At 39.4% G+C, this 27676-nt stretch overlaps 5 protein-coding genes and 1 pseudogene across 5 annotated transcripts; 3 read left to right on the forward strand and 3 right to left on the reverse strand.

Annotated features, from left to right (window-relative positions):
* Positions 1-254: 254 nt before the first annotated feature.
* On the reverse strand, positions 255-1784 carry LOC140947191 (uncharacterized). The gene has a single exon (XM_073396243.1). The coding sequence runs from the start codon at positions 1749-1751 to the stop codon at positions 969-971; it is 783 nt and encodes a 260-aa protein (XP_073252344.1). The 5' UTR covers positions 1752-1784; the 3' UTR covers positions 255-968.
* A 158-nt stretch (positions 1785-1942) lies between these two features.
* On the forward strand, positions 1943-5095 carry LOC140947190 (uncharacterized). The gene has a single exon (XM_073396242.1). It carries the CDS (start codon positions 2135-2137, stop codon positions 2933-2935), a length of 801 nt encoding a protein of 266 aa, XP_073252343.1. The 5' UTR covers positions 1943-2134; the 3' UTR covers positions 2936-5095.
* Positions 5096-6322: 1227 nt separating this feature from the next.
* LOC140948257 (NADH dehydrogenase [ubiquinone] 1 alpha subcomplex subunit 2-like) lies at positions 6323-9316 on the reverse strand. The gene is made up of 3 exons (XM_073397484.1): positions 9175-9316; positions 8134-8240; positions 6323-6834 (listed from the first exon to the last, which is right to left on the reverse strand). The coding sequence occupies exons 1-3, from the start codon at positions 9264-9266 to the stop codon at positions 6737-6739; spliced, it is 297 nt and encodes a 98-aa protein (XP_073253585.1). The 5' UTR covers positions 9267-9316; the 3' UTR covers positions 6323-6736.
* A 2568-nt stretch (positions 9317-11884) lies between these two features.
* LOC140948203 (actin-binding protein IPP-like) lies at positions 11885-13718 on the forward strand. Its single transcript, XM_073397422.1, has one exon. The coding sequence runs from the start codon at positions 11985-11987 to the stop codon at positions 13476-13478; it is 1494 nt and encodes a 497-aa protein (XP_073253523.1). The 5' UTR covers positions 11885-11984; the 3' UTR covers positions 13479-13718.
* A 6027-nt stretch (positions 13719-19745) lies between these two features.
* On the forward strand, positions 19746-22959 carry LOC140947665 (calcium/calmodulin-dependent protein kinase type II delta chain-like). Its single transcript, XM_073396831.1, has 2 exons — positions 19746-20186; positions 21855-22959. The coding sequence occupies exons 1-2, from the start codon at positions 19821-19823 to the stop codon at positions 22476-22478; spliced, it is 990 nt and encodes a 329-aa protein (XP_073252932.1). The 5' UTR covers positions 19746-19820; the 3' UTR covers positions 22479-22959.
* A 2392-nt stretch (positions 22960-25351) lies between these two features.
* On the reverse strand, positions 25352-27357 carry LOC140947666 (kelch-like protein 25; annotated as a pseudogene).
* Positions 27358-27676: the final 319 nt, after the last annotated feature.

Here is a 27676-nt window from a genome sequence, read left to right on the forward strand (position 1 = left end):
CCCCAACTTTGCTAAAAGGATGTGAATGCTACATGAGTGTTGATCAATGCAAATTTCAGAAAACAAAATTTGCAGATTGCTATCACTTAAAGGGGCTGTGTCACGGCAGTCCAGTTCATTTTGTTTAATTTTGCCAATTTCTCGCCCTCAATCACTATGGAACTTAAAGTAAGCAAAGAAATTACATGTAAATGACAAAATCAGAGACCCGAGACAAACAAATATGTCTTCTGAGCATTATTCTTGAAGTTGCAAGCAGCAGGGGTCAACTTTGTAAAACTGTTAGGCTAAACAGTTTTCAAAAATCCTAATTTCAATCCGTTTCAATCTTCTTCAGTTTTGCCCATCCGTGACATCTGTTGTTTCTGTTATGTTATTTTAACCTTGCTTTAAAGTTTTAAGCGGTTATTTTTGTTTCTCTTAATTTAACGGGCATTTTGTGATTTCCTAATTTGGCTGAATTTCGTGACACAGCTCCTTTAAAGCTCTCTTGTCTGCAGAGGTTAAATTGGGCATTATGGGAAGCACATTCAGATGCAAAACCAAAATGATCCATTGAGTAGCCAACTTCACGCAGACAACTACTTTTTTACACCTGCAATCACCCCAGCAGATTTTACTCATACACAAACACACACCGAAAACACTCTTTTTAAACCCAAACAGAGGAAAGAGCTGATATCATACCTGGAGTTAACATGAATGCTCAAACTAAAATAGCTTCCACTAGACCAGGGCTGAAAACTATGTCTACCTATGCGTGAAATAATTTTGTAAATAATATTAATAAGGACTCGGAGACCTCACTTAGGTTGAGTGCAAAATAAAAGTAGCCACACCCAAACAGGGAGATTCTTGGGGCGAATCATCTACAATGCAGTAATCATCATCCCTAAATAATCAGATCCTGATGAGTTCTTTCACATTGTTTATTTCTTTTTGTCCAGAACAGTACGTGTAATTATGGTTTACCAGATATATGGTATCAGTACAGCTGTATTCTGACGGTATTTTTGGTACTCTGGAAGATGGCCCCATTTGTTTAGACCTTGCCGTTCAAGAAGAGGAATACCACTCACTCGCGTCAACAGATAAGCCACAAATATGGGAGAGATCACGCTCCAGTACTGATTACCAGTCATCACGGATGAAGCCGGGAGGAACAAACCAGACCACATCAGGATCTCTCCGAAGTAGTTTGGGTGTCGGCTCAGGCTCCACAAACCAGATGAAATCCATTTCCCTTTGTTGAAAGGATCTGTGCGGAACTGTGACTTCTGACGGTCGGCAACTGCCTCGAAAAAGAACCCAATCAGCCAAATGATCCACCCTAAGTAATCCTTCCAGGTTAACTTCTCATCTTTGGTAGAGGTGTTCAGTATAAGGGTTGGCAACAGAGTCACCCACACCCATACGCCTTGTAAAGTCCAGTATATCCAAAAAATTGCAGGATTTGCTTTAGCTTTGTCAAAGCGTGCGTCTTTGCCATCTCGCAGGATCCGACTGAAAAGGTACAGCCCTAATCGAAGCCCCCATAAGGTGATACAGCCCGATTGAACAACTTGGCGAATGTAAAATTTTCTTCCTCTGCGAAGAGACTGCCATGTTAACAGAATGAACGTGGAAGAACCCGCCAAATCGTAAAACTTTTCGGTTTGAAATATGGAGGCCACCAGCCATAAACCCCACTGGATTCCAAAATCTAAAGCTGCCGCGCTGAAGAGAGGGCTAGACAATATATTTTCCATCATTTTTAAGCTGCCTCAAAGGTAGTCAACACGGTGAGATTACGTAACAAACACTATCTGAGGTCAGGGTGTCAACTAAAATGTTCGTAACAGAAGGCATACACTTGTACTTCATGTAAAAGTAAATGAAAATTCATAGGGAAGGATTATCGAGGATTCTCCAATATTGCAGCATCCTTTTTTCCCGAATTGAAATTTTATATATAACAAGGATACTCGGCCGTCGGGAAATCACGCTGGAACCGAAAAATGTAGCAAAAGTCCTGGAAATACATTTCCTTACGTCTTTCTTGAAGTAGGTAAGCATCGAAGGCTCAGCACATACAGCCCAGATTTTGTCACGCGAAGTTTGTTAATCGTTGACCTTGCTTTGCAAGTCTACCGAAATGGGAAATGTTCTTTCCGCAGCTCCCCAAAGGCCTCTGTTGACTACAGCTGCAATCGACTTTGCCATCCAGTGGGCTCTGTGGTCTGTCGCAGCCTTTTTTAAAACGGAGAAATTCTTCGATTTAGCTGGTTCTTCCACGTTCCTATTTCTCACTGCGCTCACACTTCGATGGCGGCAGAAAAACTCTCAAGTCTACCTGCGTCAGCTGATTCAGTCTGGCTGCGTAAGCATTTGGGCACTTCGCTTAGGAACGTTTTTATTCCGTAGAGTTCTCCACGAAGGAAGCGACAGTCGCTTCAACAAAGTTCGAGGGAGTCCAGGACTCTTTTGGATTTACTGGAGTGTGCAAGGCGTTTGGGTATGGTCGACTCTGCTGCCAACCTTGATATTGAATACCTCTGACAAAGATGAGGCGCTAACCTGGAGGGATAATCTTGGATGGTTACTTTGGCTGACTGGATTTGTATTGGAGGCAGTTTCTGACTATCAGAAGTCACAGTTCCGTGCAGACCCAGCAAACAAAGGAAAATGGATTTCATCTGGTTTGTGGAGCTTGTGCCGACACCCAAACTACCTCGGAGAGATCCTGATGTGGTCTGGTTTGTTTCTTCCGGCTTCATCAGTGATGTCCGGTCACCAGTACTGGAGCATAATCTCTCCTATGTTAGTCATATATCTTCTGACCAGAGTTAGTGGAATCCCTATTTTGGAGAAGCAAGGATTAAAAAGATGGGGTCATTTGGCAGAATACAAGAAATACAGACAAAACACAGCTTCCCTAGTACCATACATTTGGTAAAAAATTCTAGCGCAACCTGATTATGTGAAATAATAGAGAGGAATTAGGGACGTTGTTTATAATATTTTCCAATAGGCCTTTAATTTCCAAGGTTTCCTGACTCTCTTGTCCAAAAACTCTGAGAGGCTTTTTAGACAAACCCTTGATGCATGCGTTAAAGGGACACAGTCAACGATGGGACCACGCTGACGTGGACACTACTTTTGTCAGTTTGAAAAGAGTTTACCTCAACCCGAAATCAAATGTACGCGTTGGATACATATAGAAATCTGCTTCAGTCTTGCCTAGTGTTTCATTCGTTCCTTGTTCTTTTACAGAAAACGTCTTTTTGAGCAAACTTTAACTCATCCTATGACATTATTTTAGCATATTTGGTTAAAAACAGTACCTAAAGGAACAAGAACAGAAGAGGTGAGAAACGCATAGGCGCCGGGCAGGAGAAATCGCTTTCATTTACCAAAATAACAAAAGAAATGATTCAATAACATTGGCGAGCAAATAATCGGTATATGTATTTGGAAAATCGATGGAAAAGGTTACATTTGTTTGGAAAGTCTAGCTTTCTTGACCTTGAACCTTCAACAATGATTCATGCCGACTCCGTGTCATTTCTCACCTCTACTGATGATCAAATTCAGAAGTATTCGTTGATGTTTGGCTATTCCTGGACAAATCCATAAAAAAAAAAATCCCAAAAGAAAAAAAATGTGTACACTGATGTGGCTTAGGGTCTATAATCATGATTTGGGCTTTCAACTCTACAAGGTTTGTTTTGAGTATTCCGGATACGCTTCTCACTTTCTGTTTCACGCATGTGTCTTGTGACATGCAAATCAGCTAAGAAATAGTATCTAATGCGCATGTGCATCAGCTGACTGTGTCCCTTTAAATTATTATAGTAGCCTAAGGAAACAGCAGACTATTTGCAATGCCACCACTGATTTCCCCACCAAATGACGTCTGTGGAACATGCACAGGAATTTCATACTGATGACGTGTCACTAGTAACCCAGAACTGAGTAGTGCCTCTGATTAGTTATACTGCATAGGAAATTTGCTTCAACCAATCGGAAGCATAGTGTGTGAGTGCAAATGTAATTCCAGTCATTGCTTCTCTCCACCTTTGGGTGGACAGAGGCGACAACTGGAAATATGTCTTCGTTCCCAGGCTATAGGAAGTATACAAACCAACTACGCTACTGACAAGCAACGTGAAGGACTTTGTAAATGCTAAAAGCCATGCATGAGAGAAACCTCTACTTGCAGGGTAGCACTATGCAGATCTAGGTAGTGACACGTCGTCAGTGTGGAATTTCTGCACTTGTTCGTCAGACGTCAGACGTCATTTCGCAAGGAAACCAGTGGTGGCATCACGAAATGTTGGCTCTTTTCTTAGGCGCCAAAATGAGATGTTGAGTGATGGTCAACTTTCCGCCTCGGCCCTCTTTTTCTTGCAGTGGGTATCCATGATGCCCCACCCTACCCCTGTCAATTACTGAATGATGGCCTTGAGCACTCTTATTCAAACTACAGCAGTAAGCAGGATCAGGTGCTAAAACAATTATTATTCGACATGTGAAAGTGAATTTCATTCAAAGGAATGGACTGTAGGACTTATTGTGGAATGATGGGCGACCTTTGTGGACATTTATGACAATGGTATTAGTAAGAAGTGGCCTACTCCCAAACCAATTTTCTGGTTTTGGTTTTTCAGGTTAAATTCAACATGAACATTTGGATTTGTTTCTTGAAATCTATCTCAGAGAAGGATAGTTTGTCCTTGTTTAGTTCACTTTATGTTTCAAGTTGTTGCTAATGAAAGATCCACTGGAAATCATATTCCTGTATAATTTGTGTCAAAATAATTTCTGATCAGTGCTATGGGTTATAGTTGAAAGAAGGGGGAGTAGATTTCTTGTAGCTCAACAATAATATTACCATTATTATTTCCTTGAATAAGTGCCTATGTTCTCATAAATGCCCTCCCCCAAATAAGCACCAACTCCCAAGGCCAGATATCAAATAAGCGCTCCCCTTAAATAGTAGGGATACTAGGGAAAACATTGTATGGCCACTTTATTTTTAACCTTTCAGGCCTTGACTACAGTGGAATCAGTAAAGAAGAATAGTTTCTTTTCTGTTAAGTCACTTCCAGTTATTTCAGTACAGTCAACTCTTTCTGAGACGGACACCTCGGGGACCTGCAGTATGTGTCCGTCTTAGAGAGATGTCCGTCTTACAGAGAGTCAAATAAAGGGAGTAAAGAAAGGCAGGGACCAAATCTTGAGTGTCCATTTTACAGAGGTGTCCGTCTTATAGGTAGTCTTATAGGTTTACAGAGGTGTCCGTTAAGAGAGAGTAGACTAAATCCATTCACTTGCAGAGTTCCTTTATGTGCGTTACCTCTTCTTTCAATTTTTGTCCTGTTGTCACACTCTTGGTAAATGTCATGAACTTTCCTGGAAGAACTAGACCATTCTCTAGTTTGTTGAAAGGAGATGTAATAAGCTCCCTCCTTCAAATAAGTGGCCATCCTTTGAAATGAAACTTGAAAGAGGCACCGAGGCACTCATTCGAGGAAATACGGTATGCTATTTTTACCTTTAGGTCCTTTAGGTAGCTGTTGTTGTTGTCCAAACCAATTCTCCTCCCCCTTTTCAAAAACACAACGACCATTTTCCAACTGCTTGCTGAAATGATGGCCTGTAGACAACCAATCGTTGACTGACAGTTCTTTTTAAAAAGTACTTGACAAAGCCGTGCCAGCAGTCACTTTTAAGGAAGTTGCAGCAAGACTGAAGAGAACTGGAGCAAACAGGCAAGACAAAACTGGGGAAGAGGCAGAAGGAAAAGAGCCCCACTCCCTCTTTCCCAAATTGAACGAAGGATAAAACTGAACTATTAATAATGGCTATTCAAAGTATCCCACCCCTTATTTACAAGGTAAAAACCTGACTGTAATCATTCCATTGAATATTGTTATCTTAACCATTAAACCTGTAGTTATTGGACATTATGATTATTATTGATGGATAATTCTCAATGGCATCAAAACAGTATGCAGTTCCTATACTGTTGAATGTTTCATGTTTGCCACTGGTTTGAATAGCTGGCGCCACAGACTGAACTAAAGTTCTGGTTAAGTCTGTCAGTGAAACAGCGCCAAAATACTTGTTCATGGTCCACACCTATGTACTAGGATTTGAGTTCATGCCATGATTGGCCTGTTAAAAAAGCCATTGTCAACTTGTCAATCAGGTGGATGGGAAATTTGAAATGCACTTCCAGTAATGTTTCACAGACATTACTAACTTGGGTTAGATTACGTCCATGGACAGGCTGTGGTTTGGACTACCAAAAAACTTTTTTTAAGGATAAGGGGACAAGTAGAAATAAACATGCTTTAATGCACATTTTAAAACACCACACATTGTCCAGATTTTCATCATAATATTATGATCTTAAAGAAAATGGAGAGAAACTCTTAAATATAAGAAAATATAACACAGGAAATTAATAGTTAAAATGAATATCAAAATTTTCTCTTAGAATTACAATTCTACAGAAAATACCGAAACAATTTTTAATATTATACATACATAATTTGACATGAAATGCTGGACATGAAACTTAATAGTTCTGACATTACTGGCACTAAGAGAACACAAGTTTGGTACCAAATTCACCAAATCAGTGTCATGGAGACAAAGTAATCATAATGAAAATGCAAGCACTCCAACACAATTCTATTCCTCTTTTTTAAGGAACAGTGCAGAGATCATTGATATCATCTCCTGATGCTCATGCAGATGTTCCTGATGCCACAAGTTTCTCCATTGCTTTTAAAACTCCTTCACTGTCCAAATTGTTTAGCTGTACTGAACTCTCTTTTCCATAGCCTGAAAGATATGAAACATGACCACACCCATCAGGTATGACTTATGTGACACACCAAAGCTGGACTACAGTATAAATTAATAAAGCATCACAATTGTCTCATACCGGGTCTGTAGACAATCTATGTCATTTCTGTTGTCTTGATCTTATCTTAGGGGTTTCACTTGCTAAGTATTAGTTTTCCTCAAGCGTAGTCTTAGTGTTACCCTTCCTCTCCTCTTCCCACCCCAGCCATTTTCCTATCTGCCAATAGTGACAAAGGATGACACAGTACTGCTAGTGCAATAATTGGCCATTTTCAAGATCCAAAAACTCTCACTGTCAAAATTAGGCCAAATGCACAACGTTTCTTTTGAAAATGGGTTATATTTGCATGAGAATAAAAAATCATTTTCATATCAATGGCTTTGCAAATACCGTAAAATTCCAAAAATAGGCCCTGGGGTTTACATTTTTCAAAGGCGCTTTTTGAGGGGCTTATTTTTGGAGGGGCCTATATTCAGAGGGGCTTATGTACGGAGGGAAATTTGCACTTCAAAATTAATTGCGCTAGCTTGTAGTGTGAAGGAAATTTACAATTTTTGCTTTGTTTTACTTTGTATTCGTGGGCAAATTCCAAGTACAAGCCCCCCGGGGGGCTTATATTTGGAGGGGCAATTTAACGAAGGGTTTTTTGCTTTACGATTTTGGGGGGCTTGTATTTGGAAGGGCTTATACATGGAGGGGGTAATTTTCGGAATTTTACGGTAGGCTCGCTTTAAAACAGAAGCTTGAGGTAATTCGGAAATGGCCTATACAAATGTTTGCAGCATAACCACTTATCTATGTACACCAGCAAGTTACATAGCTATACCAGCCAACAGCTAGAATAAAATAATTGTAGACAAAAAGGGTACAGATAAATATAGTCAGGGATATGCTAAATACTCTCACTTCAGAAGAACAATTTAGAACAGTTTACCAGTACACGTTTAAATAACGGATTTTTCCAAGGGATCTTCAAAAACTAATATACTTCAAAAGAAAATGGATATATTGGTATTCCAACAATCTCAGTGATAACCTGAGACATAAAATTATTATATGATAACTGGGCCTCTCCATGGGTACCTGCTGACATTGCTTTTATTTCAATCGTCATTTTTTTTTCAACAAAGTCTTTGCTTGCAAATCAACATCTCAATCTCCAAATTTGTGGTTTTGTCAATAGGGATCATCACAACTTCCAGAAATACCCCCACAGAGTCTGGTAACTGTGGGTATGAGCTTCATGAGCTGCCTGTGATGGTTTTAGCCCTTACCATATCTTGCATACATCTTTGGCTGAATGCCACTGCATTCTCTCACAAGGATGGGGAGCTTAGGATTATCCTTCTTTAAGCCAATGTAGTATTTTTCCAAAAAGTCCCTGCAGAACAAAAGAAAAAGTTCCAGCTTGAAAACATTGTTTGCTTGTTTTTTATTTATTTATTTTTATGTTACCAATCACTGAAACAAAATGGAGAACGCTTGAACTTTAGCCTTTAGTAGACACATAAACATCAACACTTGTAATGCCCAGTCAATGCAATTTGATTGAATCTATTATCAGAGGATGGCGGAACATTTTTCCAGGTGTACAGGGGGGGGGGGAGATTAGGGGAGAGGGAGGCTGATAGTGATTTGCAGTGGGCAGGCCAGGGAGACTCCCACCTTAGCGAGTATTTATTTGTTTGCAAAAAGTAAGGAGGGGGGGGGGGGTCTGTCATCCCTGTTTTCTTTCCTATAAGTACATATATGAAGTTAGGGCTTTTGATACAAAGAGAAAAGACGAAGAGTGAGAGATGCACTGGGAAAGGATTGGGAAGGAACATGAGCACCAAGGAAGAGATTAGATTGGAAATAAATGAACATTTGCTAAGGTAGTCAGTTGAAAAATGAAAGTCTATTCAAACATATTCCATCTGAGGTACGTTTGGTGAACAATTGTACTTCGAGAAAATACTCACATTCTTCCTTTTAGTCCTAATCTCATTCCAGTTTTCTTAGACACAGATCAGACACACACTTTTTTCCATTCTTGGTTTTGATATCCCACATTTTGGAAAACAAATCAGTTAACCTGCAGGAGACTTCTCCTGTGACTAAAAAGATTTTTTTCAAGTTTTCCCTACTGGAAGACCATTAAAGCGATGTTTTCTTGGCCTTTATATCAGCTACACAAGCTAATAAACTAAATATTGCAAGACTTCTTGTGACGACTGTTCGCCTCAGAAATTGTAAAAACGAAATACCGAAGAAAGTATATCAAAACATACTATACGATTGTCCTATGATTATTAACTGATATTCGTATTGCTTACCTCGTCCCTTGACTGCTCTGTGACTTTTGACACAAATGAATACGGATTTCCCTCACGTATTTACCAAGGTTTGATCGCCAAGCAGCCGCCATCTTGATTTACAGCTCTTGCCCAGATCTCCGCGTACCATAGCACCACAGGATACCACCACAAACAGGGTACTTTCAAGTCAAGAAGTTGCATATCGTCGAACAAGTAAACAGTGGGATTGGCTGTCAGGTGAAGACTCTAAACGAGAGTGGTGTCTATGTAGAAAAACAGTAGACTGATCCTTTATACTTCAACAGGAGCCGACGGCAAGAAGACTGAGACGAAAACGTATAAAGAAAAATCAAATGGTAAAGTATATTTGGCATCTTCAACGAATAGAAGCCAAAAAAAAAAGAAAAATGAGTGCAGAGATACAAGGTGAACATAACATATGACTGGCAATTAAAATAAGAATAAAAATTTAATGAAACATGTACAACAACTACACAGTTTTGCGAGACAAAAAAGCACTGCGTAGGAGACTAAAGTTTTAATTTATTCACGAGGGCAAGTAAAACCTTGTTGTCTTTGTAATTGCTTGTTTTTTGTTTGTTTTTTTGCTAGTTTCGCTTTTGGAAACGTGAACACTATCCGGCGTCTCAGATTAACATTAACCGTTAAAAATTGTCAAGGTATTTCAAATCTCACTATTTCAGCTTATTCTCACCATTTCAGGGATTTTAGTAGGTCCTAGAGAATCTCTAAACTGGAAAAACCAGATCCCATGTTCTCAAAAACACTCTCTGGAGACATTTCGAGACCTTAAAAGCAGCTCATATCTGAAAATATTCGAAATTTTATAGGTGAAAGGCCAAGACAATGACCTCCAAACACAACAGTTATTCATTCTAGTTAATTCATACAGAACATAATTGACATAATTATTTACCTTAACTTTTGAACTAAATTTCCGCTTGATAACCGTCAACCGTCAAAGCTACCACCTCGTTGACACCCTCGAGAATGCTAGTGGATCAGAAAGGAGATTTTCGGGCGGGAAACGGGAAACTGATGCGTAGCCACTTTTCGGGAACTTGCCTTTCCAGCAAAAAAGTTGTAACGTCTATTGTAGCGTAAGCCAGTGAACAATTCTTATTATAAATTTAAGGCAAGCTAGGCTGATCGGACAGCTATGAATGACTGGATGGGTAGTTCATTTGCCCAATATTTTGGTTAGGCAAAACCGACCCTCACCAAAAATAGAATTAACGGTTACAATCAGTTTCTAAAAGAAATTTTAAAAAAATTATGGATATGAGAGGAGCAGAAGGGAGTGCTTAGTGTTATTTGCATCAATGTGAAGAATGACGGACGCTTAGTTTGCCAGAAATTATCCGGTTGATGTTTGGGAGGGCTGTATTGAGTTTTATTACAAATTAAATTAAATGTAACATCTTTTCTTTGGTGGGTGTTTCGAGGGCGTGGCTGCATGGAATTAGACGCTTTTAGCTTCATTTATTTCTTGCTGGATGAAACGGTGTTTATATCCTCTGCTAAAGAGACAAACCTGAGTTGAGTGGTGAGTGCGTTCGGACAGTTAATGAAGAAATTGTCGTTAGACCAAGTTCTTCTTAATCGTAAGGACATGTTGGAAGGGATATTTTTTTACTGTGGGATGGGTAGCAGGATGATTTAAGGAAATATTGGTGCTTTTAATTATCTGTAGGCTTGACATAAAGATCAGTTTGTTACGAGTCGTTGCCTTAATATTCGAAAACAGTGAACTGGTAAATTCCCAGGGGCCCCACTCACATATTTTAATGACGGGGGGGTCCGAAGGATTTTTTTGGGTCTGACATTTTGGCCAAAGGGGATTTTTTTGGGTCTATGAAAGACGCCGGGATTTGTTTGGGTCGCGAAAACAACACAGGGATTTTTTTTGGGTATTGTATTTTTCATCAGCTCAAATCAACAATAACATAAGCGCAATTTACTGCTTGTGTGGTATTACGGGATATTCTGAGATTGTAATCTATGTGAAAAGTAATTACCGGATGAAGAGACACACTATAACAGTCATGTGAGCTTTTTGTATTTGTTTTTGTATAGTTTTGTTTTTGACCAAAACCAAAGTTGAAGTTGGCATGTTTTAGCTTTTCCAGAAGATGAATAACAAAATTTGCTGATGCAAAAACACTGAGGGATTTTTTGGGGTATGCTAAAAAAAGTAGGGATTCTTTTGGGTAGACAAACTCTGGAGTTGGGATTTTTTGGGGATAAAATATGAACCTCTGTCGGACCCCCCCCCCCCCCTCCCCCCCGTCATTAAAATATGTAAGTGGGGCCCCTGGGGGTAAATTTGATTGATAAATTCATTTAATTTAACCTCGCCTTGTGCCCTTAGAAGAAAGATGTCGTCGATGAAACGCCACCATATAAGGGAAGAGCGGGTAGCACCTGCTGGAGTCCGTTCTTCAAACTTTCCCATGGGGAGATTAGCGCACGGATGGATCCATTTCTCTGCCCATCTCTGACGTCCGGGATGCGGCTGAGATCGCAAAGTCTGGTTGCCTGAATAGAGCTAGGGATTAAATAGCCTGCGAAGCGCAGACGCATTTCCGGTCGTCGCTTCTCTCCCGACGACTGGAAATGCGTCTGCGCTTCGCAGGCTAGGCATTAAAACGACGGGCAAGAAATTCGCTGGAGGTCAAAAGGTCAGTTAAACAATAACTATCTCACACTTTCGCTTTCAAGTCGGAAATCTGCCCTAAACGGAAGTAGAGTCATCTATTAATAAACTGCCTGGATGCGCTAACCAGCGGCGCTTAAAAATAAATCAAATGGAGATGCAGCATCCAATTCTAACAAACTGTCCGTGCGACTTAACGCTGGTGGCTAATGGTGGAAAGGAGTTCAAAGCCCACAGAAGCGTTCTATCAGAGGCAAGTCCTTTTTTCGACAGGCTTCTAAAAACCGACATGAAGGAAAGCAGGGAAGGAGTTATTCGCCTGGAACAGTTCTCTGAGTCAATTATGAAAAACATCCTGGATTTCATTTACACGGGTTGCCTTGAAGTTTCTCTGACGAATGCTGAGGATCTGATTAAAGCAGCGGACTATCTTCTCCTTCCAGATTTTCAGAACATGGTGCTGGATTCTTTAACAAGAAGCCTGACTCTCTCTAATTCGATTTCAACCTTCTATTTTGCCAAGCGGAATCACTTTGAGAAACTTCTTGACGAAACGTCTCGATTCATTCACTCAAACTTTGCTGCTGTGGCAACTACAGAAACTTTCCTGAATCTCTCATTGCAGGAAGTAAAAAAGTGGATTAGACGAGACGGGTTATTTAAACTTAAAGAAAATGAAATTTTGGAACTTGTCAGAGCATGGGTTGATTTCGATAAAGGAAATCGAATGGGGACATGTGAAAAGTTATTTCTGCCTGTTATTGCAACCAGCGGAGGAGATGACACTTTCTGCTATCTTCCCGGGGCGCAAAAGAAACAGTGGTACAGCATAGCCTCATCAAAATACAACTTTAAAGAACCTCGACAGTTGTTGTCCTTGAATGGCAGTTTATATAATTTTAGTCTTAAGCTGTTTGGTTCATGTTTCCTACGGTGGAGTCCCAGGTTTGATCAATGGGTTTCGTTGCCATTGCCCAGCAAACTAATCCCCGAGAGGGCTGCTCTGCTAGGAGATGTTGTTTATGGTGTAGGATCAAGGTCTAGTAGTCAGCAAAAGTTCATATGCAAATACAATCTCGACTCCAATTCATGGGAAGCAGTTCCTTTATCAGAAGCAGACATCAGCAATAATTCATGCATGGTAGGTCACCAAAAATGCCTGTATTTTATGGGTGGAAAGCCGTTTTCTGCAGAAGTCAGTAGATTTGACACAACGAAAAGTAAATGGGAAAAGATGAAAGATATGCAGTATGGGAGATACAACGCCTTTGGTGCGGCTCATCAGCAGAATATTTATATTGCTGGCGGTATAAATGGAGACTGCTTCTTGCAATCCTGTGAGGTGTACAGTATTGCAAGAGATGAGTGGCAGTTTATAGCAAGCTTGAATGTCCCTCGTTCAGAAGCCAGCATGGTGTGTCATCTTGAGACACTGTATATATTGGGTGGGTTGAGTAAGAACGATCGCGAGACCACTAAAGCAGCGCTGACTGTCGAATCTTACGATGGAAAAGAAAACAAGTGGGAGGTGAGGACGGTCATACCAAGTCACGTGACTACAGAGCCTGATTCTTGTAAATTTCAAGCCTGTCTTTTGACAATATATGAGGGATATCTTGATTACTTTCAACTGATAGAACCGTGACGAGAAATGAACATTACTTAGTAATCATTTTATGTAGAGCACCCCTCATTTCAGATTGGACTTTGGGAGACTACGTTGTTTTTGGATCATGAAGAGGTCGCTGTGCTATAATAGCCCCCTTTCATCCTTTTGTGTCGATCAAAACCTCCAAACTAACCATAACATAAAATCTAAGAGCGCTGCCATTTTCTTCTCCTCCTTTCCTCAGTGTTTCCTTTTCCTCCTCTCTCCATTTTTCCTGTCCAGTTCCCTCTGTAGTGTGATTTTCAGGCTCAAGAAACTTGGAATGCGTTTTGGCCGTAATTTTTTCATGGCCCCAATTTTCAATTGCTGCACTTTTAAAATCCGGCTAGATGTATGTGGTTTCTGGTCAAGCTCAACTTTTATGTTTAGGCGCGACCTTCGATACAGTGCCTCTATTTAGTTTGCGCGCGTACGCAAGTAAAAATTTCGTGACAGTGGAAATCCACGTCAAATTCTTTATTATGCAAGCAATAGAAACAAAATTTAAACCCACGTTTGCTTAGTTTATTAAAGCATGAAAGGCCGACATGCACGACGAACTAACTGAGGGTAGAAATGGACTTTAAAAAGCCACTCCATCGTATCATCTGATCTTAGCAAACGGACGTTAATCAAACCCATACCCCAGCGTCTTGAGGTTATGCTATGTTGTTTGAAAAGCAGCTTATGGATGGCTCATGATGGATTCCACAGGATAATAATAAATTATTGGAAATGGCGTAGCCTGCGAAAACGTCCGTTTCTCTTCGCTCTTCGCCGCTGGGGACGTTTCGGCGAAGAGCGAGGAGAAACGGATGTTTTCGCAGGCTAGAAATGTCGTCGCTAAGGACCTGTGACGTCATTCAAAATGGTCACCATCTGGGTTTTACTGAAATTTCAGATTTCTGCTAAATAGTAGTCTAAACTGAGATTTGTACATTTTTCATTCTTATGGTCCAAAATATGTTTTAATCAAACTCGTTAATGCTTCGGTTTCTTAGCTCTCTTTCTTAGGTTTACCAGCGAACTTCAGGTTCTCCTCGGTTTTCGGCTGAGTAACTGGAAATCTTGAGGCTTAAAATTAAATGATTGAAAACTCTTGAGGATCACGAAATTGGAAGTGAATAATCTGTAAACAAAGTGTAGATAGCAGGCTAGTACGTACTACAAGATGGTGAACAAGTTGAAATGCAAAGGTTACACAACAAGTAAATATACGGGATCGTTCATTTTTTATCAGGTGGCAGGTGGTTAATCTCGTACCAAGATCTCACTCTGTTTTACACTGAAAAGTGAGCCGTGGGAGATCTGGGTACGAGATTAGCAGGGGATGGGAGGGGGCTGGTGGGATTTAAGTGGGGTCCATGAAAAAAAATATGACTTTAAAACGGGGGTCACAAGAAAAAAATAGAGAGTTTGAAGGGGGGGTCACCAAAAAATCCCTTCAAATTTGTACCAATGCAAACATCCTACCAGAATGCCAAAAACCATGCAGCGTTTTTGACATTCAGAAAGTTTAAATATTCTTGGGAAAGCATGCCCCCGGACCCGCCACCCTATTATGTACCAAAAGGCAATTCTATCCCGCTAAAATGCAAAAAAGCATAAGCATACCAAATCGAACGTTTCATTAGAAAAAATAAGAACTCAGTTAATCATTGTTAATTTTTTCTTTCTTTCTTTCTCTTTTTTTTGAGGGAGAGGGGAGGGGGAGGGAGGCATCTAAATTAATTTGGGTTACAAGAGGGGCCCCCAAAAAAATTCTAACGAAAAGGGGAGGGGGTCATCATATACTACTGGAGCTACCCTTCGAATCCCACCAGCCCCCCTCCCCTATTAAAAATGAACGGTCCCTAATTCACTGGTTTGTCCTTGCAGGGCCTCTGGTGTATACAGCTATTTCGAGAAAGGTCGTCGGAAAAAGTGCACGCGACATTCCCGAAAGGTATTGTGGGTGGTTTTGAGTTCACTGTTCTTCAAAGAAATTTAAAAGAATGGCACAAGAGGTCATAGACTTATGTTTGCAATTGCTAAAGGATAAGCAACAAAAGTAAGTTCGACAGCTCAACTGTCAGGAACAACGTATTGATCATATCCCATATTACCTCTCGGGATTGTCGCGTTTACATTTTTTCGACAACCTTTCTCTAAATAGCTGTAAATCAAACTTGAGGCGGGTGCGCGTCGCTTGAAGTGTAAATTTTAAAAAAACTGAACGCCATGCAAGGCTGGTATTACGGCAAAGGGTCAATTTATAAAGAGGCCAATATCCAACGGCTAACAAATTTAGTCTTCCCGGCAAGGCCAAAGCTGCAATGAACCATTAAAGTATTTCTTTCCTGTGTAGCTCTGGCCCTGACTAAAGGCTAGTTTTGTTAGCCGAAGCATTGACCTCTAATAAATCAGCTCCTTGGCCGTATTGCCAGCCTTCCGTTTAGTTTGTTGTTTTATTGAGTTACACAGTATGGTGCAATAAGCCCTTATGTGAATGCCCTTTTCTACTCTTAATTTAGTTTCGATTTCTCGAAGACCGCGCCGAATAAAAGCACTGAAGACGTATTTTTGCGGAGTTAGCTATATATATATAGCCTTCCCCTGCAATCCATCGAGAAGAAAACTCTGTTGCCAAAATTATTATATTTTTCTTTCTTCATGATTTATGTTATTATTATTATTATTATTATTATTATTATTTAATCTGACATTCTCCTGCCGACTAGTCTTCGTAAAGATTTTACTTCCGAGGTCGAGGCTAATCCTCTATCAATGTGTCATTTGAATTGGTGTCTGTATTCAGCCATATAATTTTTTAACTCGAAAGATCAGTTCACCCTATTTCCAGACTTTTGTAAATTTTGTATAAATAGTCTCCTCATAAACTGTAACGGTCACTTTAGATCACTTTTGAAAATGTATGTTGACTATGATACGAAACGTAAAGTTTATATAAAAATGCGAATGTTCACTGCAGTGTTTATCACCGCTGTTAAATATGTGCTCTATTTTTGAGTAAGCTACGATGGCCCAAGAACAAAAGTCTTTAAGATAAAAAAACATTAAACTCTAACAAGAAATTAAACCATTTTTAATAAATTTTCCAAAAAGGTAGGTCTTTAAATTATTTTTTTGAAAGTACAAACACAGTTCGAATGTCTAAGTGAATACTGTTCCGCAGTTTCTCAATTTTTCCCTTTTTCTTTCATAGAGCACTACTGCCTCACTTTGTCAGTTTACAGCTGTCTAAAAACCGATCTCATAGATCGATAAGAGCCGTTTTAGGAGCAAATTGAGACCAAGTAAATAAGCAAGAAAAAAGGTGAGACAAGAAAATGACTTAAAATGAGATCAATTTATCAACAAGCAGCTCTTAATTCTTCTTTCTTGTAAAATTTTATTCTCCTAACATTTATGACCACGGCCAAGCGTCGTTGGCTCTGATCGTGAAATAGCGTTTAGTTGTGAACGTGAAAAATGGTACAATTTCAACTTCCAAGAGTTTATCATAATTCCTTTAAATTGGTTTTCTTTTAGGTAAACAAAACTTATCAGCAATTAAATAGGCTATACCTTTCAGATACTGACACGATTCTTCAGTTTTAAAAAGTTCTTCAAATTTTTGTTAAGATTCCAAGTCAACTTCACATACGATCCCTAATGGGCTCTCCATTTCCCCCTTTCATTCGTACAATTCGATGTTATTCATTCCAGTTCAGTAACTTTAGACGTGTTGGAATTATAGTCGCGGATGTAACTCGTACCCGAATAGGAACACTAGCTTTGGGAAGTGTGATCGTGTGCATTCGTCGGATTTCCGAGTCCTACTGATAACCTTATAAGCTGTTGATATGGAACTGCACGAAAGTAAAGTGAACGAAGGCTTGTGAATCATTTCTTTTGTTACTTATTTTAGTAGATCAATTGATAAACTCCATGTCTGTACTCTTTATTCTGACGTTGGTTTCGGTGAGGAAGCCCACCGCTGGTCGAATCTGAGGATATCTTTTAGAGGAATTTCTCTCTGAAAAGTGTGAAAATAGTTTCGGGCACTGTTCCACTATTCTTTGTGCCAGAGGTGTCTTTGGTGCTTGTTTACTTCTTCACATTAAATCACGAGCTATCACGTATAACTCCATCAGCATCGCCTGTGGCTATGATTTTATTTGTTTTCACTTTTTTTGCTTTAACCAGGATTTTATGTAGTTTAAGAACCTATTTTAGGGCCGTCAAAGACTATAGCTATTTACATTATATAGTCGAATTACACTGACACTTCGCCACTAAAATCAGGGTTTTTTGGTCAGTATTCTTGGCGTTTTCGTGGAATAGGGATATCTATTCTGATCTCACCTATGCTCTGCGTACCAATTGGGCTAATGGCCAAGACATCCAAGAAGTATCGAGAATCAATTATTGTTGACAATATCCTAGGTCTATTAAGAACTTGCATGCAACGCTTTAGAATTCACGCGTGATCGTAGGTAAGAAGAGCTGCTTGTATCAAGATGTCAAGTACTTTAATGACAGTTTAAAAACTGTATCGAATGGTAAGTGTCCGTACATTAATAACTTACACTGGCTTGAAATGCTTCCTTATCACCGTTAGGTAGCTACTTTTCCCTTATATTCCCTGCCATTTCCTTCCTTTCCTAGAAGAAACTAAGCCTACATAAGTTCTTGCCGCGGTAGGGTATTGGCTAAGCCTTAAAAGAAGAAAAATAGTAATGGACTTTCTAGACATTTTTTCGACAACAGTTCTGCCTTGATCTCACGCCCGAAAAAAAAAATTCAAGGCGGATCCAGGATTTTTCTTAGGGGGAGTGGGGGGGGGGGGGGGGGGGGTGAACCACTAATGACTGGTGACATAAACAAATTTTAAAAGCGGATACGAAGAAGAAGGCTTTTGACTAGGCAATAATATAATGTGAACTGCTCAGAATACATTTCAGACGAACAGCAGATTTTGAATAACTGTATTAGAAAGCCGCAGGTCATCTCAGGGGGAGGGGGAAGGGGGTGTGCACCCCTACACCCTCTCCCCAGCCCACCCCTGTAATTTATAGTGATGCCGGTTTTGAGCCTTACAAAGGGTATCCGTCAGTCAGGAGTATAAGAAAAATGAGGCAATCTTTTTTTTGCCCCAAAAAGAACGGGAAACACTGTACACTGCACTGTCTCGAGCAAGGTATAATGCCAACAAGGATAATAATTAATGGCTAATTTCTTATCACATTCGGTTTGATGATCAATGATGAACGTTCGGTCATCTGATGAGTGATGGAGGACTTCGACTAGTTTTTTTTCAGCTCAGCAAATTCTTCTTGATATCATTTAACAACAGGAAGCCTAACAGATAATCTGACTGAAAGGCAGAATCTTATGCTCAGGAGGGCATGAAGTACCACCTTGCTTGAGGCGTTATCTCTTTATCAGTCCATCATGTATCAGGAAGTTTATCTTCGATTAATTTAAAAGTCACGATTCTTTTTTAATAGACTTCAAATAACAAAAGAATAGATTTCGTTCCCGAAGAAGGATGTCCAAAGTAGTAGTTCAGAAGGAAAGACACATTTCTCCGTCTCTGGTGCAATATTAAACAACAAGAAGCACCAACATAAAAATGGGCACTTAACGTTGCCTGCGTCAGTTTACTCTTCTACTCCTCTATCGACCATAAGAAAGGTCTAATATTGAGAGAGTCCCGATACAAACCTGCAAAATTGAAAAAAAGGGGAAAAAATCAACCACAACACAGTGACAACATCCTAAAAAAAACCTGTGACTCACCCTCAGCCACGATAGTAGCAAGTGCTGAAAGATTGAAATTTTAGACATTTAATAACAAAAAGCTGTTTGTAAGTCTTGTGACCATGACGAAACTTGAAAATATTAAATCTATTTCCTTTATTACTTGCTGTCTGGATTTTTAGTAAACTTTAAAGTATCTGTGAAGTATATCAAACTGAACCTGGAAAAATATCCGCCGTACCCATATCGCTAAATCAAACGTGCTCGCAGAACTTAACTTGTTTGAGAGACAAAAATTCTGCGTGATTCCTGTGACAGGTTCACTCGAATTGTGACCCTTATGATCTTATCTTTGTTTTTATTGCTCAAAATAAGCAAGGCGTCGAAGAGCACTCTTTTCTACGCCCACGGAAGGAACTGCTAAAACGCCTACATATGTTTATGGTATAACGTAAGATCTCATTGGGTAATTCTCAGGTGACGTAGCAGGAGATACCTATATTTACACATTAATAACAGTATGTAAAGATATTTGTAACAGTTGCCATTCTAAAGCTGCGTGGTTTATTGCAGCTAGTGCTGAACCGATTCAAGATGCCATCCCGATTTCCCAAAGGCACTTATTTGTCGCGCTGCTTCCAAGACGAATTTGAAATTCAAGATTTTATTGGTGAGGGATCTTTCGGCAAGGTTTATAAGTGCCTCGAGAGGACAAGCGAGAAGACCTTCGCAGTTAAGGAATTACCGCGAAGTCAAGCGCTCTCTATGGAAACCTTTGATAACGAAGTAGAGATTTGGAAAGGTTTGGAGCACGAAAACATTGTTTCGTTGCACAGAACATTTCGAGACCACTCGTTCATGTATCTTGTTTGTGAACACATCGAAGGTGGGAGTTTATTCGATGAGATTGTGGGACACAAAGTCTATGGCGAAGAGCAAGCTCGCAACATCATGAAACAAGTAAGTAAAACTAATAAAAGTTTTCAGGCTCTGCTTCAATTTTGTGTTGAATTGTTCGTTGTTTTAAAACCACTCAGTGGCTTGTTCATGGATTGATGGTAAGCAGTCTAACTTCCAATATAAGAGTGCTTAGTCATTTTTCGCCAGGTAATTGAGTTTATTTGCCAGGCCCCTCCCTTAGAAATCTTTCTCAAAGTTAAATGTAGTTTTTTTTACAATTATATAGTAATTTTGAAACACTGTAGCCTTCAGTAGTTTTAAATATAAACTGAATATATAAGATACTTTCCTATGGAGGGTTTATGAACCCCGTTGATATTGGCCAAGTCCAATTTTAATTTACTGATTCATGAAAAAGACCGCAAAGCAGACAGCTTCACAATTATATCCTTCCCTCGCCTTTTATGATCCGACTTGAAGTTTTCCGTTTGTTTTTAATACTGTCAAAGTAAGCGGATGGAGCCAAGTTTTTGGCCTGCAATGTGCTCAGTCTTTGGCAAAAGCTAGCTATAGTGGTACTGTACCAAAGAGGCCGGGCTACCGTAGTTATGTCAGCATGTAAGGCGGATATCGATGTTCTAAGTTGAGATCATAGTACAAAGAAGTTCTAATTATCCAGTCGGCGATGTCATAACAAGGATGTTTATTCACCTGCAATCGAGCGTTACAAGATGTTTTGTCTGGAGTCCCACGATCGCGAAGTCACGATACAGTCAGAATGTATAAAATATCAGAAACGTCATCGCTTTTCTTTGTAGAAACAATTTTATGATTTCGTCTGTTTTTCCTCACGTTTTATCCAACGCGCAACATTGCATTGGCTGAATGATCGGTGGAAAATAATCCTTTTCTTGATTTTCGAATTTTGTCTGGTACAAAACTGGATCTGATTTTCCGCTTTACATAAATTTCTTTTCTTAAGTTCCTGCAGCGATATGGAGAGGAAACGGAAACTTGAAAAAACTCTTGACATTACCCGAGGCGTAGTTAACATCCTTTTAAATAGAATGCGCTGTTGTTACTGACACGAGGAGAGACAAAAACACAATCCGACAGCTTCCCCCTACAGTACCTTGCGCCTTATAGTCTCAAGCCAGGAGCCCATAACCCTGCCGTCAAGCCTTTGTTTTAGTTTCACCTTTAAACTATTTTTGGAACAAGGCCTCTATTTCAAGACCGCCCTCAAATCATTCATCACCAGTGACGTACTCTAAAGTCCTCGGCCTTTTCTTTTTACTGGCTTTTCGGAGTCTTGAGTGAGTTGGAGAAAGTTTTTTTTTTTGAAACGAAACGTATGCTAAATCCGTGACTGTGAAAAAAGGCCTTGGAGCGTTAGAAAGACTTTTAGCGTTAGCACTGGCACACAACAGTATAATTATATGGGTTATTGCGGACCAAGCGTGAGGGCTGAATATTGGTCATCTTCTTTTTTTGACTACTTAGTCAACCATCTTGAACGAACTCCTTCAAGCTTTAATGCCAATATAGAATTTATTATAAGACCAAAAGAATTTTTTCTTACGGGATCAACATGGGCCTTGCCCGATCGGGAAGTCCCAGGCGTAAAATAAATAGCAATTACTTGTAATAATTGATGATTGTTATAACTTCTACTTTTTGGCATTACTTAATTTTACATTGGCTGAATACGATGCTTTTATTTTGCAGCTTTTACAAGCCCTAAAATACCTTCATGGAAAGCGTATTGTTCATCGAGATGTTAAAGCAGACAATCTTCTGATCAGCCGATCCAAACACTCGGATCATGTGACCGTGAAACTCGCCGACTTCGGCTTGGCAAGAAGACTACCCGAACACTCTGATGTGATTGGTTGTGACGCAGCTGGTGCACCGTTATTTCTGGCGCCAGAAACGATATTGGAAGAACCGATTGGCCAGCCAGTCGACTTGTGGTCCTGCGGTGTGATTTTATTTATTCTTCTCGCGGGCTACCCTCCATTTTGGAGCAGCAATGATGAGAAGTTGTTGCTGTCTATTCTCCAAGGCAATTACTCAATGCCTTCGCCCTATTGGAACAACGTCTCAAACGAAGCGAAAGATCTTGTTCAGAGGTTACTCGTTGTAGAACCTGGTCATAGATTGACAGCTTCAGAGGCGCTCAACCATCCATGGATGCAAATGACCCCTCTGCATTCATCGCAGAAACCTACTCAGAGGCGAAACTTTGCAGCAGTTATTTGCGGAGTACGCGCAATGTTGAAGTTTCGAAAAATGAACTTCCAAGCATCTAGCCTCAAAAGACAACTGCCAGAATCTGACCTTGTGGGCTAGACGATTGTGGCCGCTGTTAGTAACCTATTTGCAATGTCACACGAGATTGTAATCTGCAAATTTTTCTCCTCAATTCTCATCCGCCACTGCAAAATCACTTGCTTGACGCTAGAACTGAGGGAATGTTTGTTCCAGGTAGACGGCCGACGAAAGGAATGAATAACATTTTAAATTCGCGCAATAAAGATGACAATAGAATAGACATATTCTACAGCATTATCTACATTGGCGTCTTCAACTAGTTTGATTTGTTTCTTCAAATCGTGAAAGCTGTAAATTTTTATTGCTTGTGTTGAACAAAAACAATAGCTTGTGAAAGCTTTTCTCCACGATACCACTGAAAATAAAGAATCAATTTATTTAGCTACTTTACACTTAAAATATACATATTTATAATTTACACCAATATTTGTGTATGTACTGGATATTCTTATGAAAAGCAACAGCAATAGCATTAACACTGACAATATCAGTAACAATTTATAATGACGAAGATTATAAGCAATTATTGGATGACGTTTTTGTGATATCCGGAATAATCAAGGTCAAGGTAATTGTTATCAGCTGAGCCAAACGCCGAGGCTGATAACACTTACCAGGACCTTGATTATTTTGGATAAAAAACCCACTCTAAAAATTGCTTTATTATACACTGTTTTCAAGAAAATGAGGACAAACACAGCATCGCATCGAACAGAGTTTGACGTTGCTTTTGGAAATCATTCTTTGCACTTGCAACCTACAGATTAGTTGCTAATCTGCTAGCAGATAATCACTAACTAATCAGTAGGTTGCACTGATTTCCGAAATTAACTGTAGGCTCTTAGCCAATGAGAAGATGGATAGTGAGTACAATGTATAATAATAATCATCATCATGAATGATACGTTCATAAATATGTTGTTCAATTTTATCCTTGGTTTAAATTTTATTTTCTTTTGTTTCAAAACTTGTTATCATACATTATCATACATTACTTCACATCATACATTACCAATATTATTACCCAAAAACATTTATACCAAGGATAAAATTGAACCACAACACATACACCATCATCATCATCAATACAGTGCAAATGATCAAATGCATATAACAATGAAATTACTTGAGGAGTACCGTAAAAACTCGTGTATAAGCCGCACCTTTTTGCCGAAATTTTGAGTCAAAAATCGCGGGTGCGGCTTATACACGAGACCATTGCTCTCAAAGGGAGTAAACTGGCTTGTAGGGGTCACAAGGAATTTCGTTTTCTAATATCAAGATATCTGTACCTGTTACTTGTAAATATATTATTCAGTTTTGTAAAATACAGTCTTCACAAGTCCAGCATTTGTTTACTTGTGTCCTTCTCTGGTGTCCAGAATTCCCTCGTCAAATAAATGCGTGGTTACTAAGCAATCGTTTTGTAGCATTCTCCAGCGCTTTATTTTCGTTCCATCGTTCCATTTTCATTTCAACTGTGGGCTTTAGCAATGAAGAGAACTGTTGTCTTTCGCAGGAAATGGGGAAATTGATTAAAGAGAACCTTTTAAAAGGTATTTTCAGAGTTGATTAACTTATTTAAAATGTCACTGCAAATACACAACATTAAATTTCCTCAAGTTTATTTGTGAACATTTTGATGCGCGAACAAACGATCACCTTTTTTACAAAAGCGCATTTTTGGTTTTTTTCTTTTTTTCAAAATCATGCTTGAAAGTTGGGGGTGCGGCTTATACACGAGTGCGGCTTATACACGAGTTTTTACGGTATTAATTATTACAACAAAATGGTTTTTGACATACTTTTCACTTATGGTTCTCAAATTATAAACCTATCACACAATATACTGGCAATAGGCCAGTTTCGTATTCCCGGGCGGCCTAGGAAGAGTGCTTGTTTTTGCGCGAAAGCGAGGCTACTGCGGGTAACTTCTCACCAAGAAGACAAAAAAACCTGAGAAAACTGCGGCTGAGTTGCTGAAAAAAAGGAAAATTTGAAACGTTGAAAGGTTTTAGAGGTCTCAAAACTTACTTGTAGGCTTGATAAATCATTGTTTCAAACAGCAAAAGGAAAATCAGCTCGTCATCACTAAGAAAAACAACGAACCTGACCAGAAATTGACCGAAATAGTGGTCGGCAAAATTGTGTGACCCCAGAGTTTCTATTCTCTTTCCATGAAATATATCAGAAAGTGGTATCAATTTTGTATTCCCTGACAACCCTGGAACAAGCAAGATTGCGAGGCTAATGTGGGTCAACTTCTTTGCAAAAGCAAAAACAAACATAGGTAATTTGCCACTGAGTCACTGGAAAACGATAGAAATCTTAAAAATAGTAAGATTTCAAAGCTTAAACGTTACCAGGAAGCCAAAGGAAAAAAGCGACGAAGCCATGAAAAGAAGAAGTAAACTTTTTAAGTTTGAAAAGGGTAAAGTTTGTTAAAATGACAATATTTTATTCCCGTTAATTATCTTACTTCTTACTATTCTATTTTACTCTTGTGTATATCTGTAAAATGGAGTTTAAACTGCTCAGTATATCGTCTGTATAAAATTCTGTGTTCGAGTTCTTGTCGAGTGAAATATGCGTACGTCTTTCTTTGTGTGAATGAATAAATAATGTAAGCCAAATGTAAGCTTATGTATAAATAGACTTATACTATTTTAGTCATCTTTGTTTACACCGATTTAACTTCCTTAAAGTGCAAGGAATTTATGCAGAACGTCTGCCCCTTTGGTTTATCGTTTTTTAAATACACAAGATTTTGCATTCGCTCCATTAGAAAAAATGTCAACTAAAAAGAAGGTTTCAGTCTAACTTGCAGGCTTTCAACAAGTACGTACACTCCAATGGAAGGTACGGCTTAAAGAAGAATCAATCACTTGAACAATCACTGAAAATAACGCTAAAATGGCTTCAGGGTATTACCTGGTTTAAGGATTTTGAACCAATGACAATAATAATAGTAACAATAATAATAATAATAATAATAATAATAATAATAATAATAATATTTAACTATTACAACTTTAAATGACATATTCTTTACATCCTACAAGACTAGTATACTTTTATGCAGAAGGGAGGCCATTCAAATTTAAATTGTAAGATCACATAACTTTCAATTGTTCACAGAAATATTCCATGGGTAGTTGCAACAATGAGGCTTGAAGACATGTAAGTGGTTTGGGCATGTTACCGATCAAGTGCCAAGCACCTCCTTGGAAAGAATAGCACTCCACGCTGCCAATCTCTGTCTCTCCATCTTCACCCCCAAACAGATAGACACAATCTTCGATGCTCACTATACCACATGCAGCACGAGGTACAATGGGACCAGCCACTATGTTCCATTCATTAGTGCTTTTGATAAAGATCTCACAACTTTCCACCAGGTTTTCACATTCCATGTCTGCATAACCACCAACAACAATTATTTTATCCCCAGAAGTAGCTGCAGCAGCAGCAAACTTACGTTCATTCGTCATAGCTGGGGCCTGAGACCATTCATCATTTGATGGATCATAACATTCCACGCACTTTAAACAAACACCATTATCTTGACCTGCTATAATATAGATTAGTCCGTCAAGGCCAACTGCACAGTGAGCAGCCCGAGGAAACCGCATCGGGGACAGGTCTGTCCATCTGTTAAGCTGAAAACTATACTTGCTAACAGAGTGCAAGATTATTCCACTGTCCTTTTTGCCGCCAATCATATACCTTGTGAGTAGTAAGTGTTGCACCCATGCGAACTGGAATCATCTTATCTTTCTTAGTACACCATTTATTTTGAAAAGGGTTGTAATAAGACAGAGCTGCACATTCCTGACCACCCATCACAAACAAATGACCATTACAAACTGCTGCTGCATGTCGTGAGCGACCCACAGTCATCTTTGGTAACTCTACCCACTGTTTCGTGGCAGGCAAAAAGCCAAATGTTTTTCTTGAAGGTGGATACATTTGACAAGGTATTACATGGCCACCAGTAAAAACTACGACAGGCTCATGTGTCTTGAGGCATAAACGAGGTCTTTCGAATAGTCTGGAGGCCGCATCATCTGGAAAAAGAAACGAACTCATTCCTTCAAGGACAGTGCTCATACACTCCTGGTTGTTTAAGACTAGTTCTTCGTTCGCCACTATTTCTCGCAGACTGAACTTCGACATAGAAAAGATACGAACACATTTGAGGAGCTCGGGCAAGAAGGACTCACGGCTAACCATATCGTGTTTCACCCAGCGGATAACAGCTTCATAAACTTCCTCCTCTTTGGAAACAATTATCTCGTCTTGGGATATAAACATCTTAACCTTGTTATATTCCAAAGTTTTGAAATCTTCCGACTCAACGACAGAGGTAAAATGCTGGCATATGCACTTTAACGCAGCTCGTTTCAGCGAATCACAATGAAATTGGGAAGCAAACGATTCCATGGCCAAACAATTCGAAGCATTAATCGTGTTCTCCATGAACTCTGAAGCTTTCGCTTTTAACGATGGAATAATCAGGTAATCGGCTGCTACAATCACGTCTTGTGCATTAGAACTGTTAACTGTAGCTTCTCCAGTGTAAATAAATTCAAGAACTTCGTTTATTGCGGTACATTTGAGTAAATGAAGTTCAATGAGGTTGCTTTCGCTGGCTTTCGCTTCCACCCAGCTCTGTTGCAAACAGCCCACGAAAATACAAACTAGCAGCAGACAAAACACATCGGTGAGCTGGAAATTCTTTTGTTTCAGCTCGAATTATTGTGTCGCAAAGCAGTTTTGAGTTTCTTAAGTCATTCAGGCTGCGAAACACTTCATCTTTAAACTGATGGTCGGCTATTCGAGTTTGGTTTTCCGCCATTTCTCCCGCCATTGATGGATAAATGTCCATGTAAGTCTACACGAGTTGTCCTTAACACCATTCTAGTGCCCAGATCTCTTCTCGCGGCTACGAGATTATAACATGCATCAGAGAGGAGGGGTACGGAAAGCGGTCGCCCGTACTGCAGAGACACTTTTTTTCGTTTTTTTCCTCCGGAAGTTTATCATGGAATTTTAGCATTGATATAGTATTTCATTCAGTAATGACATACTTCTTGACATTGCCCCACAAGGGCCATAATAGCAAAGATACGAATAGACATAGGGTCTATTAAACGCTCATGGCCGAAAAAAGGGTTTACGCTAAAAGAAGAAAGCCTTCGCAATAATTTGATCAC

The sequence above is a fragment of the Porites lutea genome, chromosome 9, assembly GCF_958299795.1.
Source record: "Porites lutea chromosome 9, jaPorLute2.1, whole genome shotgun sequence".
Lineage (NCBI taxonomy): Eukaryota > Metazoa > Cnidaria > Anthozoa > Scleractinia > Poritidae > Porites > Porites lutea.

Excerpts from the sequence above, each read along its gene's own strand:
- LOC140947191 (XM_073396243.1), bottom strand. The coding sequence starts at position 1,751 with ATGATGGAAAATATATTGTCTAGCCCTCTCTTCAGCGCGGCAGCTTTA.
- LOC140947190 (XM_073396242.1), top strand. The coding sequence starts at position 2,135 with ATGGGAAATGTTCTTTCCGCAGCTCCCCAAAGGCCTCTGTTGACTACA.
- LOC140948257 (XM_073397484.1), bottom strand. The coding sequence starts at position 9,266 with ATGGCGGCTGCTTGGCGATCAAACCTTGGTAAATACGTGAGGGAAATC. Across the intron at positions 8,241-9,174 it reads CAGAGCAGTCAAGGGACGAG|GGACTTTTTGGAAAAATACT; the intron begins GTAAGCAATACG and ends TTTGTTCTGCAG. Across the intron at positions 6,835-8,133 it reads AAAGATGTATGCAAGATATG|GCTATGGAAAAGAGAGTTCA; the intron begins GTAAGGGCTAAA and ends CATATCTTTCAG.
- LOC140948203 (XM_073397422.1), top strand. The coding sequence starts at position 11,985 with ATGGAGATGCAGCATCCAATTCTAACAAACTGTCCGTGCGACTTAACG.
- LOC140947665 (XM_073396831.1), top strand. The coding sequence starts at position 19,821 with ATGCCATCCCGATTTCCCAAAGGCACTTATTTGTCGCGCTGCTTCCAA. Across the intron at positions 20,187-21,854 it reads CTCGCAACATCATGAAACAA|CTTTTACAAGCCCTAAAATA; the intron begins GTAAGTAAAACT and ends TTTATTTTGCAG.